The 15,078-nt window shown below is 43.9% G+C and overlaps 1 protein-coding gene across 5 annotated transcripts in view; it reads left to right on the top strand.

The window, feature by feature from the left end:
- The window catches only part of KIF2A (kinesin family member 2A), a 127,972-nt gene extending 118,519 nt beyond the window's left edge, over positions 1-9,453 (top strand). For all 5 annotated transcript variants that reach the window (XM_077462672.1, XM_077462673.1, XM_077462677.1 and 2 more), the window contains one exon: positions 8,744-9,453. In XM_077462672.1, the coding sequence (XP_077318798.1) occupies positions 8,744-8,829 (86 nt within the window). In that variant the 3' untranslated portion in view covers positions 8,830-9,453. The remainder of the gene's footprint in view (positions 1-8,743) is intronic.
- The last annotated feature ends 5,625 nt before the right edge of the window (positions 9,454-15,078 follow it).

The raw sequence follows: 15,078 nt of genomic DNA, 5'->3' as shown, positions 1-15,078 counted from the left end.
AAACAGCATGTATGAGCCGTCCTGAGCTGGATGGGATCTCACATTCCATGCACCAGTCGAGATTTATAGCTCCAATCAGAGGCGGACAGCATGTGTAGATCATCCCATGTTGCATGGATCTTGCATTCCATGAACAGCTCACTGCCCGCCAGTCTGCTTTCAAAGGACACCCAGCACCACAAATATAAAGCGGTGCCATGCGGGACAGAAAAAGAAGCTCTTATAGTGTAGTATATTAAAGATTTTGATTAAAACCACATCAGAAACACCATTGCCTATCTCTGCAGCAGTATATGACGTCAACAGGCAACAACTCCACCCGGAGTCGCCCATTTTATTTGGGTTCTTTCCAAAACAAAGGAAAACTCGAATAAACTCTTAGCCTAAGTTCACACTTGTGCGTGTGGTTCTGGCTGCTCCTGATCCCACAGCCACAACCACCCACACAGTGAATCGCAGAAGATGCATGCAGGTGCCATTTATCCTAATGACACGCTACACACACTGTAAATAACTCCTGCACTGGGAACCATATTGCGCTTGCGGTTCCCGAGTCTGCTGTGATTTCAGAAATCATACAGGAACCTTTGCCCTGTGCTTCAGGAGGCACAGCAGCCCATTCAAATGAATGGACTGCTATGCCTGTGTAAATCGGTTTGTAGAGCAGTAATTAATAGTGTGAACTAGGGCTGAAACAACTAATCGACATAATCAAATAGTTATCAACTATTTTCATAATCAATTAGTTGGTTAGCCAATTGGCCTGCATACAGAACGCGTTATTTATTTGCATGTCAGTATACACAGTGCAGTACAGATACAGCTCTATACACTGTCCATACATTCCAGTAAGTGCCTGAGAACCTTTGAATGTGTGAGGAGCAAGGCCTTGCAGGAAATGTAGTCCTGGGCAGGAGAAGAAAGTGATTTTAAAGTGGTTCTAAAGGCAGAAGTTTAATTTTTAACATAATTGGGTAAAAAATCTTGTGACCACCTCCCTCCTCAGTCCCCCTGTATACTTGTCTGATCCCAATTTTGATTTACTGCTGTGCCCAAGAGCTCTTTCACTACTCCCCCACAGGGCTTAGATAGATGCAGCAAAGGGAGCCATTGGCTCCTGCTGCTAATTACTGCCTGGAAGGAGGGGGGCTAGCCGAGACGCATAGCGCGTGTCAACAGAAGCGCACAGTGCAGCTAGGGATCGAGCCCGCATTAGTATCCCCCATAGTAAGTGGCTTGTTATAGGGGCATTCTGGAGGTAGGAGGAGCCAAAAGCTTCTTCGGGAGATCCCAGAAGAGGAGGATCAGGACTGCTCTGTGCGTAACCACACAGAGCAGGCAAGTATGATTGTTTAAAAAAAAAAAAATCCAATGTTAATCACTTTAAGGGCATCTCTGCAAAATAACAGATATTCATTACTATAAGGGGTTAATTTACACTGTATAACAGTGAAAGTAATAAAATAGATAGATAGATAGATATAGAGAGATATAGATAGATAGATAGAGATATAGTGCCTTGAAAAAGTATTCACACCCCTTGAAATTTTCCACACTTTGTCATGTTACCACCAAAAATGTAAATGTGTTTTATTGGGATTTTATGTGATAGACCAACACAAAGTGGCATGTAATTGTGAAGTAGAAGTAAAATGATAAATGGTTTTCACATTTTTTTTACAAATATCTGAAAAGTGTGGCATGCACTTGTTTTCAGCCCGCGAGTCAATACTTTGTAGAACTACCTTTTGCTGCAATTACAGCCAAGTCTTTTTGGGTATGTCGCTACCAGCTTTGCACATCTAGAGAGTGACATGTTTGCCCATTCTTCTTTGCAAAATAGCTCAAGCTCTTTCAGATTGGATGGAGAATGTCTTCCAGGACAGCTTATGAGACCTAGGGCTCCTCCCACCAGGACAGGAAAAATGTTAACCCCCACCAGATAAAAGGGCGGTCCTGCAGGCCCATGTCAGTGTTCGGGGGGGGGGGGGGGGGGGGGGAGGGTGATGGTTGTGTTACTGGAATCTGGTTCCCTAGGTCTCATGAGCAAATGCTCTTGTTGCTATTAGGGAGGATTGCTTACTCTCTCCTCTGCCAGAGCAGTATCTCCATCGGGGAGGCTGGTTGTGGCTGCTGTTCCCTGTCGTCAGTGCCTAGGGAGGGCCAGGATCCCGGTGATGTCAGCCCCATAGCGCGGGTCGCAGAGGCGGCATGGTAGCGTGCTTTCCCTGCTGACAGCAATAGCTGGTATGTGCAGGGCAAAAGAGGAAGCTGCGGTGCTTGAGGGGGTGGAGCTACTTGGCTCCAAGCTGGCCCACAGGTAGTACCCGGCAGGGTAACTTCCAGGGCATATGACGTCATCAGCAGGCACTGGAGACGCTGGTTCTAGTCTCCGTACGGCGTGGACAGGGGACGCTGGTGTATTAAAGGGTGAACACAGCAGAGGCTGCGGACCACCAGAGGGGCAAGATGAATTCCTCTGCAGTATCTGCACAGGCAGTGGATGTAGGCACCATCACCTCATAGGTAAGCCTGGGGTGTTTTTTTTTTTTTTGTCATCCTCTTGCATATCCTGTGAGTGTTTTTCACCCCCTAACCAGTAGGACTTTGTGTAAAGGGACACATTTGCCTCCCTCCTGCACAAGGTGTTATGGAGTGTGGGTGGCTTAAATTGCACTATGGGTCATTTTGTTTTCTTGCAGACCAAGACTTGGGACAAGGCCCAAGCGCAACCACCAAAAGGGCAATGTGTGGTTTACGGAAACAAAGGAGCAAAGCAGTTTGCCGCACTTGTATAGACAGCTAGTCAAGGATGACCCAGTTGTTTCCTGTTAGAAAATGCTGACCTCGGTTAGAGATGAGCTAATGTCAACATTCAGCTCATTCAAAACACTGATTGCCAAGATCCTGGTCCCCTCACAGGGTCCATCTCTAGATAGGACTCCAGCCGGTCCTAGCGCTCCACAGCAGAGAGTGAAGACTGAGGAAGAAGCCAGATTAACTCGTTCAGAAGAATCGGGGTCAGATACAGGGCCCAGGGATAGGGAATCTGTAAAGGTCTCAAGGAATAAGTTGTCATTGGAAGACGATGATGACTTGTTTAAGGCTATCTTTTTCCGGTAAACTAAAAAGAAGGTTTCTATTTGAAGAGGAGAAAGTGCAGCATTGGAGCAAGAATCCTAAGTTAGACGCACCTTCTTTCCAAAGTTTCAAAAAACACGGACCTAGCATATGACGATATGGGTGCACTTCGGGATCCCGATGAATAAGAGGCGATATCATTCTATGTGGGGCCTGAGACTCGTGCATTGGGAATCTCAAACCGGCCCTAGCCTCCACTTGTGTAGCCAGAAATCTAGAAGTAGGGTTGACACAAATGCACCTGTTGGCAGGAACTTCTAGGGAACAGATTCGGAAATGCTTCCCTCTCCTATTTCGAGCAGTAAGGTTTTGTTTTTTTGCAGATTCTTCCGCAGAGTTGGGTAGAATGACTGCTAGGACCTCGGCCTTAGTGAATTTGGGCAGAAGAAGCCTATGGCTCAAAACCTGGTCGGGCAACACTGCCTCTAAGCTGCGCCTATGTGGTCTTCCCTTAACAGGTGATCATCTTTTTGGCCCGGGTCTGCAAGAGGCACTGAAGCACATGACCGATAGAAAAAAAGGCCTTTCCTGAGAGCAAGAAAAGCCGACAGCCAGAAAAAAATTGGTGGCCAGTATGCAGCATGGTCTAAGGGAGAAGGACAGAAAATACTGGACAGGGCACAAAGGCAGAGGTAAAGGGGTGTCTTGTTTAACCCTCCTCAGCAGCCCGCCAAGCCACAGTGACTCCTCCCACAGTGGGAGGAAGATTGAGAGCTTTCCTCCCACAGTGGGCAGCAGTCACCTCAACTCCATTTATACTGGACCTAGCGACCAATGGGTACAGGCTGGAATTCTCTTCCCAGCCACTAGAGATTGGCCACCTTCCCTCCCTAAGATCAGGTGAAAGCGATGGCCCTGGGTCTCCAGATTGGAGACTTGATGGATCAAAAGGTCCCGATCCCGGTTCCCCAGTCGGATCAAGGCAAGGGCTTTTATTAACATATTTTTGTCATCAGGAAGCCTTCAGGAAAATATCGGTTTATTCTGAACCTCGGGTCTCTAAACCACTCGATCAGGTACAACAATTTTCAAAAGGAAATTGCGTTTTCAATCAAAAATCTGCTTTACCCTAACTACTTCATGGCCACCTTGGATTTGAAGGATGCTTATCTGCACATCTCTATGCATCCAGCTTTCCAAAGGTTCTTGAGACTAGCCATCAAGATGGGGAAAGAGATCCGTCACAATCAGTTTCAAGCCCTCCCCTCCGGGCTGTCTTCAGTTCCATGCATCTTTTACAAAAGTGTTGGGAGAGGAGCTGGCTCCGTTAAGATTAAAAGCAATAACTATTGTCCCTTACCTGGATGACCTCCAGAGTCGTAACAAAAATTATTAGCTCATCTCCAGACCATACAATACTTCCTTCAATCACTAGGCTGGTAATACACAAAGAAGTCCTGCTTGATTCTGGCCCAGAGGGTGACGTATCTGTGATATGAATTTTGCTCAGTAAACCAAAAAGTTTTCCTCCGGCAGGAAAAAGTCTCAAAAATGATTCAGACAATTATCAGCCTTACACACCAGTCAGTCTCACTGAGAGAAATCTCGAGAGCAGTAGGTCTGGTGACCTCTTGCTTTCCTGCAGTGCCATGGTCCAGATTTCAATGCCTGCTACAACTGTTTCTACTAAGGAACTGGGATGGAGATGCAAGTTCCCTGGAATTGAGGGTCTTGATACCCTCCAGGGTATAAAGAAGCTTGTGGTGGTGGAGAGCGCACCTTCCCCTGACAAGAGGCCTGCAGTGGTCCATTCCAATATTCCAGAGGATCACAACGGATGCAAGTTGCTGGAGATGGGGAGCCCATCTCAGCAACACAATGGCGCAGGGAAAATGGTCCCCCAGGGAAACAAGGGCTTCATCAAATCACAGAGGGCTTCCTGCGGAAATCGGTGGTCACAATCTCCAGATTTGCAGAGGAGAGTGTAAGCAATCCTCCCTAATAGCAACAATATCGCTACTGTTGCATACCTCAACAAATAAGGAGGTACGAGGAGTTTGATACTTCAGTCTATATCCCAGGGGATCTTGTGGGCAGAAGGATATCTGACTTTGATCACAGCAATGCACTTGAAAGGGACACAACTGTCAGACTATCTCAGTTGCCACCAGGTGTGTCTGGGCAATTGGTCCCTTCATCCGGAAGTCTTTGCGGTTCTTACCGACAGATGGGGCAAAAATCAGAGCAATTGCAAGACCGAGAAGTTCTTTTCCCTGAACCCAGCGGCTTAAGCGTGGGGGATTGATGCTCTAGTGCAGGCATGTCCAAAGTCCAGCCCGCGGGCCAATCGCCGCCCGCAGTCTGGTTTTGAACGGCCTGCCTGGCTATCAGGGCTGTCAGATGAGCGATTCCCTGTCGAGCTGTACATCGGCACTGTGAGAAGCTCCTCAGCCCCAAAAGTGAAAGTAAAGTGCAGAGGAGTGTGCTGTGCTCTCTGCTTCCCCCTACAGTGCAGTACCCGGCTGAATGAGGAAGCTGGAAAGGTACTGTACTGTGCTACAAGCTAGATTTGTTTTAAAAGTGCTTTGTGTCTGTGTGTATGTGTCTGTGTGCATTTGTCTGTATGTATGTTACTTTTAATCCAGACCCCCCCCCCCCCCCCTCCCATTCCTGTACCATCAGAACTGCTTTTGTAAGGCTTGTGTGTGATAGCAGCCAGGACTGCTGCTCCTCTGCAAAGCAATCCATGCACAGATCGCTTTTCAGAGGCATTTAAAAGGCGGTAAAGAGGCATTATGTTGCCTCCTCACCACCTGTTTTAAGCCCGTAAATGCAGCATCACTATACCGCAATTGTGCAATCCACACCGTTGCGGGGTTGTTGCAGTGCAGGCCCATTCACCCTGGGTATACCTCCAGCTGCAGCCATATCATGTGTACACCCCCAGCTGTTCCCTCTGCAGCTAAAGGGGAGAAGTTGGGGGTGGTAAAAACAGCTTACCCATGTAGTTTTACTACCCCTCCAACCTGACATGTAAACAAGCCCTTGGTTCACATCATTCCAATGGGCTTCCCTACCCACAAAAATGCAGGGAAAGAAGTCCCCAATCCTTTTTTTTTTTTTTTTATATATTGAACTGCACCAAAAGCACCCCACGTTTTCCAATGTGTGGGGTACTATTAAGAATTGTACCCCTAAAGAGCAGAGGCAAGAGAATTCTTGCTGGGCAGTGTATTAGTGCTTGAACGAACACGCAGACAGAATTTTAATGGTTCAATGGTCGGCCCTCGTGCATATTCACTTCATCAAATCTGGCCCTCTTTGAAGAAAGTTTGGACACCCCTGCTCTAGCGAATCCTTGGCCATTCAGCCTCTGTTGTACCTTCCACCGATCAGGTTAATTCTGGAAGTTTCTTCTATAAGAAACAGATCTCATCCTAATAGCTCCTTTTTGGCCCAAGAGGCCATGGGTTTCCCTGTTGCAGACTCTGGTATCAGAGCCTCCTGAAGACACAAGACTTATTGTCTCAGGGTCCAGTGTCACACCCACGGTTGGCTTCCTTGAACTTTACTGAAGAAAGGATACTAAGTGCCCAGGGGTTTTCAGACAAAGTAGTCAGGACCCTGGTAAATTGTAGACAGTTATTAGAGCTATATATTCCAAAGTCTGGAAAAAAATTTAACTCATGGTTATCTGAAAACCAAAGATATAATCTCTTTGAAAATCCCACTATAGCTAGATTTTTTAAAATCCAATATCTACGTCCAGGCCGGTAGTTAGAAGTTGTCAAACCTTGGACCTGTCCCTGGTGCTTCAGAGTCTGGTAAAATTCCCTTTTGAACCCCTGGAGGCCATTTCAATTAAATTACTTACCTTAAAGCCCATTTTCCTTGTGGCAATTACCTCAGCTCGTAGGGTAAGTGGGTTGCAGGCCCTTTCAGTTAGGGAGACTTTCCTCCGTCTTTGAGGATTGTATTGTTTTGAAGCCATATCTGGGATTTTTGCCTAAGTGGGCAGTACCTTCCACAGATCTCAGGACATTGTACTGCCAATCATTTGTAATACGCCAAAGGATGACAAAAGAAATTTAGTTTTGTAGACGTTAGAAGAATTCTGCTTGTCTATCTTGAGGTCACCAAGACCTTTAGGAAAACTGAAGCCTTGTTCTCTTCTCAGGAGCACATAAGGGAAAGAGTTTATCTAAGGCGTCCTTGGCTGGATGGATAAAGCAAGGCATTTCTGAATCTTACAAAATTAGGGAAGTTCCTCCGCTTTTTGTCACTGCTCACTCGACAAAAGCCTTAGAAAAAAATATTCAGGGCTGCCACGTGGTCCAGTTTTTTCCGACCTTCATTAAACATTATCGCCTGGACCTCCTATCATCTCGGGGGCAGTTCTGGATCGTCGTCTCATGGGCTGTCCTGGAAGTCACTTGGAGAAAAGCTGAGTTAGACTTGTCGGTAACTCCTTTTTATGAGAGTCTTCCAGGACAGCCGGATTCCCACACGGTTATGTGTATTATGCATATGTTTTGCAGATATGACCTATGGCTCTTGAGAATTATTTTTTATTTTTTAATCCGGTAGGGCTTAACGTGTTTCCTGTCCTGGTGGGAGGAGCCCTAGGTCTCATGGGCAGTTCTGGAAGACTCTCAGAAAAGGAGTTACCTGTAAGCCTAACTCAGCTTTTCAAGTCTTGCTACATATTCTCAATTGGATTTAGGTCTGGACTTTGACTGGGCCATTCTAACACATGAATATACTTCAAGCTAAACCATTCCATTGTAGCTCTGGCTGTATGTTTAGGGTTTTTGTCCTGCTGGAAGGTGAACCTCCACCCCAGTCACGTCTTGCAGACTCGTAACAGGTTTACTTTTAAGATTACCCTGTATTTGGCTCCATCCATCTTCCAATCAACTCTGACTAACTTCCTTGTCCCTGCTGAAAAAAAGCATCCCCACAATATGCTGCCACCACCATATTTCACAGTGGTGGATGGTGTGTTCAAAATGATGTGCAGTGCTAGTTTTCCGCCACACACAGTGTTTTTGCTTTTAGGCCGAAAAGTTAAGTTTTGGTCTCATCTGAATAGAGAACCATCTTCCACATGTTTGCTGTGTCCCTCACATGGCTTCCTGCAAACTACAAAAAGAACTTCTTATGGCTTTCTTTTAACAATGGATTTCTTTTTGCCACGGTTCCATAAAGGCCATATTTGAGGAGTGCACGACTAATAGTTGTCCTATGGACAGATTCTCCCACCTGAGCTGTGGATCTCTGCAGCTCCTCCAGAGTTACTATGGGGCCTCTTGGCTGCTTCTCTGATTAATGCTCTCCTTGCCCGGCCTGTCAGTTTAGGTGGACGGTCATGTCTTGGTAGGTTTGCAGTTGTGCCATACTCGTTCCATTTTCAGATAATGAATTGAACAGTGCTCCGTGAGATGTTCAAAGTTTGGGATATCTTTTTATAACCTAACCCTGCTTTAAACCTCTCCACAACTTTATCCCTGATCTGTCTGGTGTGTTCCTTGGCCTAAAAAGTTTGGAGACCCCTGGTTTCAGATTTTACATTGCAAAGTGTAAGCCTATTTTACCTTAGTAAATCAACCCCTTTAAGTGCACATGCTGCTTGTTAATACTGTCTGTTTTTTTCTTTTTAAAGATAAAGTGAAGTCATTCCGATCTGCTCTACAAGAGGAGGAACAGGCCAGCAAACAAATAAACCCCAAGAGGCCCCGAGCCCTTTAAAGAATGGTTTTAATGAAGGATCACCTTAAGAACTTTCTACTGTAAAATAACCTTTATTCTCAAACTGTGGCCGTATGAACCCAATTACTTGAAACATTAAGTACACTTTTATACTGTCAGTGGAAATGTCCTCCTCTGTCACTTGAATGGATTCCTGTTTTGGGCAGACCACTACACTGACGTCTAGACAAGCGTCAATCCCAGACAGCACAAACCTATCAATAGGGGCTGCGAGGCACTTTGTCCAGATTCCTTCATTTATTCATGTTTTAGTTCTCTGTCTGTCTTTTTTGTTGTTTTTTATTTTTATTTTATTTTTTATTCTTTTTTTAAATAAATATGTTTAATACTGTGTACTAAAGGGTATACACCATTTTTTTTGTTTCATTACGGGATTTCATCATGCTGCAGAAAGAAATCGAGCGGTTTTATGTTAATTGCATGCCTGCATTTCACCCGTGTTTGTACAGATAGCGATATTACATGAATTAGCTGTGCACACCTCCTGCGTGCCTTTATCAAGGCGATACTGACTTATTTTTTATTTTTTTTTCCTTTTTTATTTATTTTTATTTTTCTTCAGTATGCACAGCCTTAACTTTAATAATAAAACTATTCCTTGTTCCTCTATGTAAAATAATTTATAATATCTGTATTGTTTTCAGTTTTAGAATGTGCCATACAAGCATACTTAGATGACACTGTATAAAAGGAGTAGGCAACATGTGGCTCTCTTAAAGTACCAGATAGTAAATATGTAGTACAGACCTTTGAGGTCTACAGAGGTGTACAATCTGCTGGCAGTAGTATGCAGTCCATTATTTTGACGTCAAAAAGTTATTTTGGAAGCTAGAACATTTTATGACTAGGTACTGGTTTTTGAAAGATAAAGGTATGCCCTGGTTCATCTATCATTCATTGGTGGGTAAAAGACTACGCAATAATCAGAAGGGCCTGCTTTGAAGCCCAACTTTAGACTCCAGTTCAGCAGCACCTCTGTTGCATTCAGTTCTGAGTGTGATATAGAATGGCTCATATGTGCCCTCCACCTCTTCTCCTGTGTGCCTCCAAGCTGCTCTGCATTTTAATGAGCACTTAGAAATCCGGTCACCAGCTTCAAAAATTGCAGGTTAAAGCACTGAAAAATCAAATGTATGAAATGCTTGCTTGCAGTGGATTTCCTTTCCATACATAACTTTTTTTTTTTTCTTTTTTTTTTATAAAAACTTGCAACGTGCCTGTGAAGTGGCTACTGTGACTACTTCAGAAGAACCATTTTTTTTTTTTTTAGCACAGTCTCCTCCCTTCTTGCACATCATAGCCTTTTTCTCTCAGGGAGTTTCTGTGCTGGCCCAGCTCCCTCTCCCCTTACCTCCCTATATAGCCTTTTATGTAGCAGCTTGAGAGGAGCGAAGGAAAACGCTATAGAGTATCACTTTAGTGACAGCATCGAGTCTATTGACATCACATGCAAGCTGGCTGTGACCAGCAGCAGTCTCAGAGCTTTTGCATGCCTACACAAGGGATGATTTTACAGGTAAATAACCTGCCTAACATGTTAATTGTTTGCATAATCGTATGGGAAGATTGTTGAAATTAATGGTCTGATGACGAACTCTCTATCATTCAGGTTGTGCCTGCCCAGCCAGGTCATTACTCCCTTCGTGCCAAAGGGTAAAACTGATGTTAATGCCCAAGTACAATTTTGCAACTTTGACATGTGTTGGAAGAACCGTACATATCGCAACTGCTTTGTGCATCCAGGTGGATTATTCTTCGCGTTTTTTTATTTTCGGTTTTTTTTTTTTCGGTTTTTTTTTTTTTTGTTTTTTTTCAGGACAAATTGGGCTTTAATTTGGTGGTAAATGGTAATGGATATATCCCTGTTTTTTGTTCCAAGGGAAAACTGTCCCAAAATAGTAAATAATAATAAAAAAAAAAAAATTATATATATATATATATATATATATATATATATATATATATATATATATATATATATATATATATATATATATATATAATATAAAAATTTTATTAGCTGTATCATTTTTGTTGCTACCATAACCCTCCACCAAAGAACAACCCAAAATTCTCCTCCTTTATGATCACAGCAATACCACATGTGTATGTTTGCACCCGCAGTACAGCCCAGAAACAATACTGCGCTTTTTTTTTTTTTTTTTTTTTTTTTTCCCGTTTTTTTATCCTACCTAAAACACAGACACTTATACTAATTAAAAAAAAGTTTTGTTTCAATCCTACCCAAAATATGTTGACCTTTTAACCCTTACTTGACCCAAACACTCACTGACCCTGGCACTGACCTAGATCAAGCCTTGATCTAGGTTATTTTTTAAAACTGTTTTGTTTCTCTCCCTCTCCCTCTCCCCAGAGATATGTACCTTTTTCCATTCACAAAGAAAGAGAAACACGGGCTGATCACTGTGACAACCAAATGCCATCACAGCGATCAGGTGACCTGGAACTGGGAGTCCCAGGTCCTGATTGTTAGTATGGAACCCTGGGGCTCCCCCAGAGACAGATATGCCAATATGTGGCCCTCATGGGAAAAAAAAGCACTGTATAAACTGCTAAATACCCTTTCTCATCAGCCGTTAGAGCAGTCTTATGACTTCTATCAGTGTCCAGAAGAGCACTGGTTGAAGCTTGTAGGAGGAGTTTTCATTCTCCCCTGATTGTACAATGAGGCTGCAGGACTTTCTACCCTCTGTCTGGACAGTGCTGATCACATGCACTCTCCCAAGGAAGGAAAAAATAAACCTCTCTAGCAATACACACAAAACTGAGCATGTGCAGCTTGCCCCCAAGGCTCTGTTCTATAAGGAGATAGGTTGAGGGCAGTGCATACAAAAAGGGGAGGATCAGAGAACACAATGTTCAGGATTAACCCCTTAGGTTCCACAAGGAGTATAACCAGCATGCTTTACTTCAGTGGTCATCAACCCTGTCCTCAGGGCCCATTAACAGGCCAGGTTTACAAGATAACTGAAATACATCACAGGTGATATCATTTGCTGCTCAGTGATTGCAGTATTCTATTCTGCATCTCCCCAAGGTAATACATAAAACCTGGCCTGTTAGTGGGCCCTGAGGACAGGGTTAATGACCACTGCTTTACTGCATAGGCAGACCGATTTCACTGTGGTGGCTTTCGTGGCTTTAAGGTCTTTGCTTTGTTCATGTGTTTGCATCAAACAACATGACAGTAGTGCTCTATTTTTGAAATTCTAAAGCACAAGTTCACACAACTAGACTTCACTTTCCTTAACCACTTGCCTACCGCATATTTACTGTGGCAGGTTGGCTCTATTGCGGGGAATAGCCGCTGGGTGGTGCCTGCCCGCCGCCGTAGGTGTGATCGTGCGCTCATTGGACATGGGATGCCAATCAGCAGGTCCAGTGGACCCCGATGTCAACCAGGCACCCGCGATCATTCCCCAGAGAGGCTAAATGGCAATCTGCCTATGTAAACAAGGGAGATTGCTGTTATGACAGGGATGGAGATCTTGTATTCCAGCTAAGCAGGAACGCTGATTTGTCTTCATCCAGTCACACCATCCCCCACACAGCAAGCACCAGCTAGGAATACACTTAACCCTTTGATCGCCCCTGATGTTAACCCCTTCCCTGCCAGTATCATTAGTACAGTAACCGTGCATATTTTTAGCACTGTTCGCTGTAATAATGTCACTGGTCCCCAAAAAATGTGCCAGTTGTCCGATTTTGTCCACCGCAATGTCATAGTCCCGCTAAACATGGCTGATCACCACCATTACCAATAAAAATATCCCATGGTTTGCAGACACTATAATTTTTGCACAAACCAATATAGGCTTATTGGGATTTTTTTTTATTTTTTTTACCAAAAATATGTAGCAGAATACATATTGGCTTAAATTGATGAAGAAATTTGATTTTTTTTTTTTTTTTTTTTCTTTATTGGATGTTTTTTATTGCAGAAAGTAAAAAATATTGTTTCAAAATTGTTGCTGTGGGAAAAAAGGACATCAATTTTATTTGGGTGCAACTTCGCATAATTGTCAAAGTAACACAATGCCATATCGCAAAAAATGGCCTGGTCATTAAGAGGGTAAAACCTTCTGGGGCTGAAGTGGTTAAAGAGTATTGTTTGGTACCATTAGGGAAGCTTCCCTTCGCTTCCTGTTTCAAAGATGCAGCAGGGAGTTCTCTGTACCAACATCGGATTGTTAGTACGATGGCGCCTCCTGAGCGAGATTTCAGGGTTTTTTTTTCAGCCTGCTGGGTATACCAGGCTTTAGGAACATTTGTTTTATTTGTAATGAACATTTTGGGATTGAAGCCGATTGGATAAAATATTATTGGTATACTTAAGTTAGAATATTTGTAGGGCAGGTCTATGCTTTACCATTCATATTCAGGGAAAGTGTGAATTTAGCCATACTCTGTTCAGTTGGGGCAGGCAGAGGAAGTGATTGACATTCATGAATCTGATTAAAAAGGTAAAGTTTTAAATATTTCATTTTTAAATATGTCCTATGTCCTATGCCCTATGAATGTTTGGTGCGTTTTTTTTACTGATTTTATACCAGTGTCCTGTTAGACTCAGGCTATTGAAAATGCACTTTACCACTGCCCTCTTTCTAGAAAAGTAGCTTATCCAAATTTGAATGCTGCAAAGGCTCCTGAAAACCAAACTTGCTGTAAAGCAATTCCATTTTCTCAATGTTTGGAAAGATAACAGGGTCTAAGCACTGGCAGCATTGAGACCTATACCTCCATTCTCCTTTTAGGCCTCATCTACACTGCTGCTGGTAAATGAACATTTGAACATTTAGCAGTAGTTGGATATTCAGCTGCCCCTGAACTCTCCTCTGTTTTATCTTATCAGTACATGTATACAGGATTGTTTATAGTCATTTCTAGGCAGTGTTTAGAAGCATTTTTTGGAAAGCAAAAAAAAAGCGTTAAGGACAGATGTTCAAATGCTTGTAAACACGTAACGGGCGTTTTTAATAGATACATTTTGGACTATTTGAAAAAACAACCAGTGGCCCGCGGAGCATTCTGATGTGGCCTCCGACCTCCTGCTTTGGGATAGCAGGTTCTCAAGCCCAGATTGTGGGCTTCCGACCCCCCCATCCCAGAGCATCAATGTTTTAAATGAAGCCAGCGGTAGAGCTAGCAAGCGGCTGCGGAGGGAGCAGAGCTGCTTTTGCAGATGCTTCATGTATAGCGCCGGCTTCTGTCCCAAGCAGAGCAATACCAAATGCATTCTGCGTGGGACAGCAACAGCCGGTGATACCGGAATGGAAGACTGTTATTAAAGGTAAGTTTGTTACTAAAACAGTGTATATATGGGGATACATGTTCTGCAGTAGTTACTGGGCTGCTTTCAAACTGATCCACGGGTGCAGCTCATTGCACCTTCTGGTTACCTTCACTGAGTCATAGACTTCTATTATCTGCGGGTTTGGTGTGCTTTCAGAAAGTGCACCACACCTGCAGGATAATAGACATCAATGGCAAAGTGCAGCTAACCTGCAGGGAAGCAGCAGGTGCACTGTACTGCACCCACAGTGCAGTACCGCACATCAGTGTGTAAGCAGCCTTAGGCCCCTTTCACATGATCGGTTCAACCCACGCGGACCCTCTATTCACCTCTATGCTGTGGCAGATGTGAATGGATTTGTGTTCATTTGCACCCACCTACCTCTAATCCGATACCTTTCCATCTGGTTGGATCGGATAGGGGGGCCCACAGAGTAGAGTGGGCTGTGTCCATGTCCGCTCTGCATATACAGAGCGGACACAGATCTGTCTTCTGTCCGCTCCACTTAGTGTGGCCCGTGACCAGTTACCAAGTCGCTCTTCAAAAGGTTGGGCACCCCTGCCTTAGGGAGTGGTGTTCTCTGATTCTTCAAAGAGATTTAAAGTGAGCATAACAAATTCGGAATCCCATAGTGCCAAATTACAAGCTTGCTTGTTATAGTATGTGTGCCTCCTTTGACTTTTAGCATCTATTTGTAACAGTACTTCGAAACAACATCTATACACATGCTTCTGGTGTGTTTGGAAGTGATCGCTCTACTAGGAAGATAATCAGAAAGAATCTTTCCATGTGGTTTTTGGCACTTTTTTCTGCCGCTGTAATGCCCATTAACTGTGACAAGGTAATTGATAGGCACAGCACTGACTGAAGTGGCAATGCAGGGCAACTTCTCAACCCAAGTGCAGTTACATGTT

The sequence above is a fragment of the Lithobates pipiens genome, unplaced genomic scaffold (genome assembly GCF_037356315.1).
Source record: "Lithobates pipiens isolate NorthernLeopardFrog02 unplaced genomic scaffold, aLitPip1_a1.2 Scaffold_3, whole genome shotgun sequence".
Taxonomy (NCBI): Eukaryota; Metazoa; Chordata; class Amphibia; order Anura; family Ranidae; genus Lithobates; species Lithobates pipiens.
The sequence above is the reverse complement of the archived record's forward strand: the minus strand, read 5'-3'. Positions and strand labels throughout refer to the sequence as shown.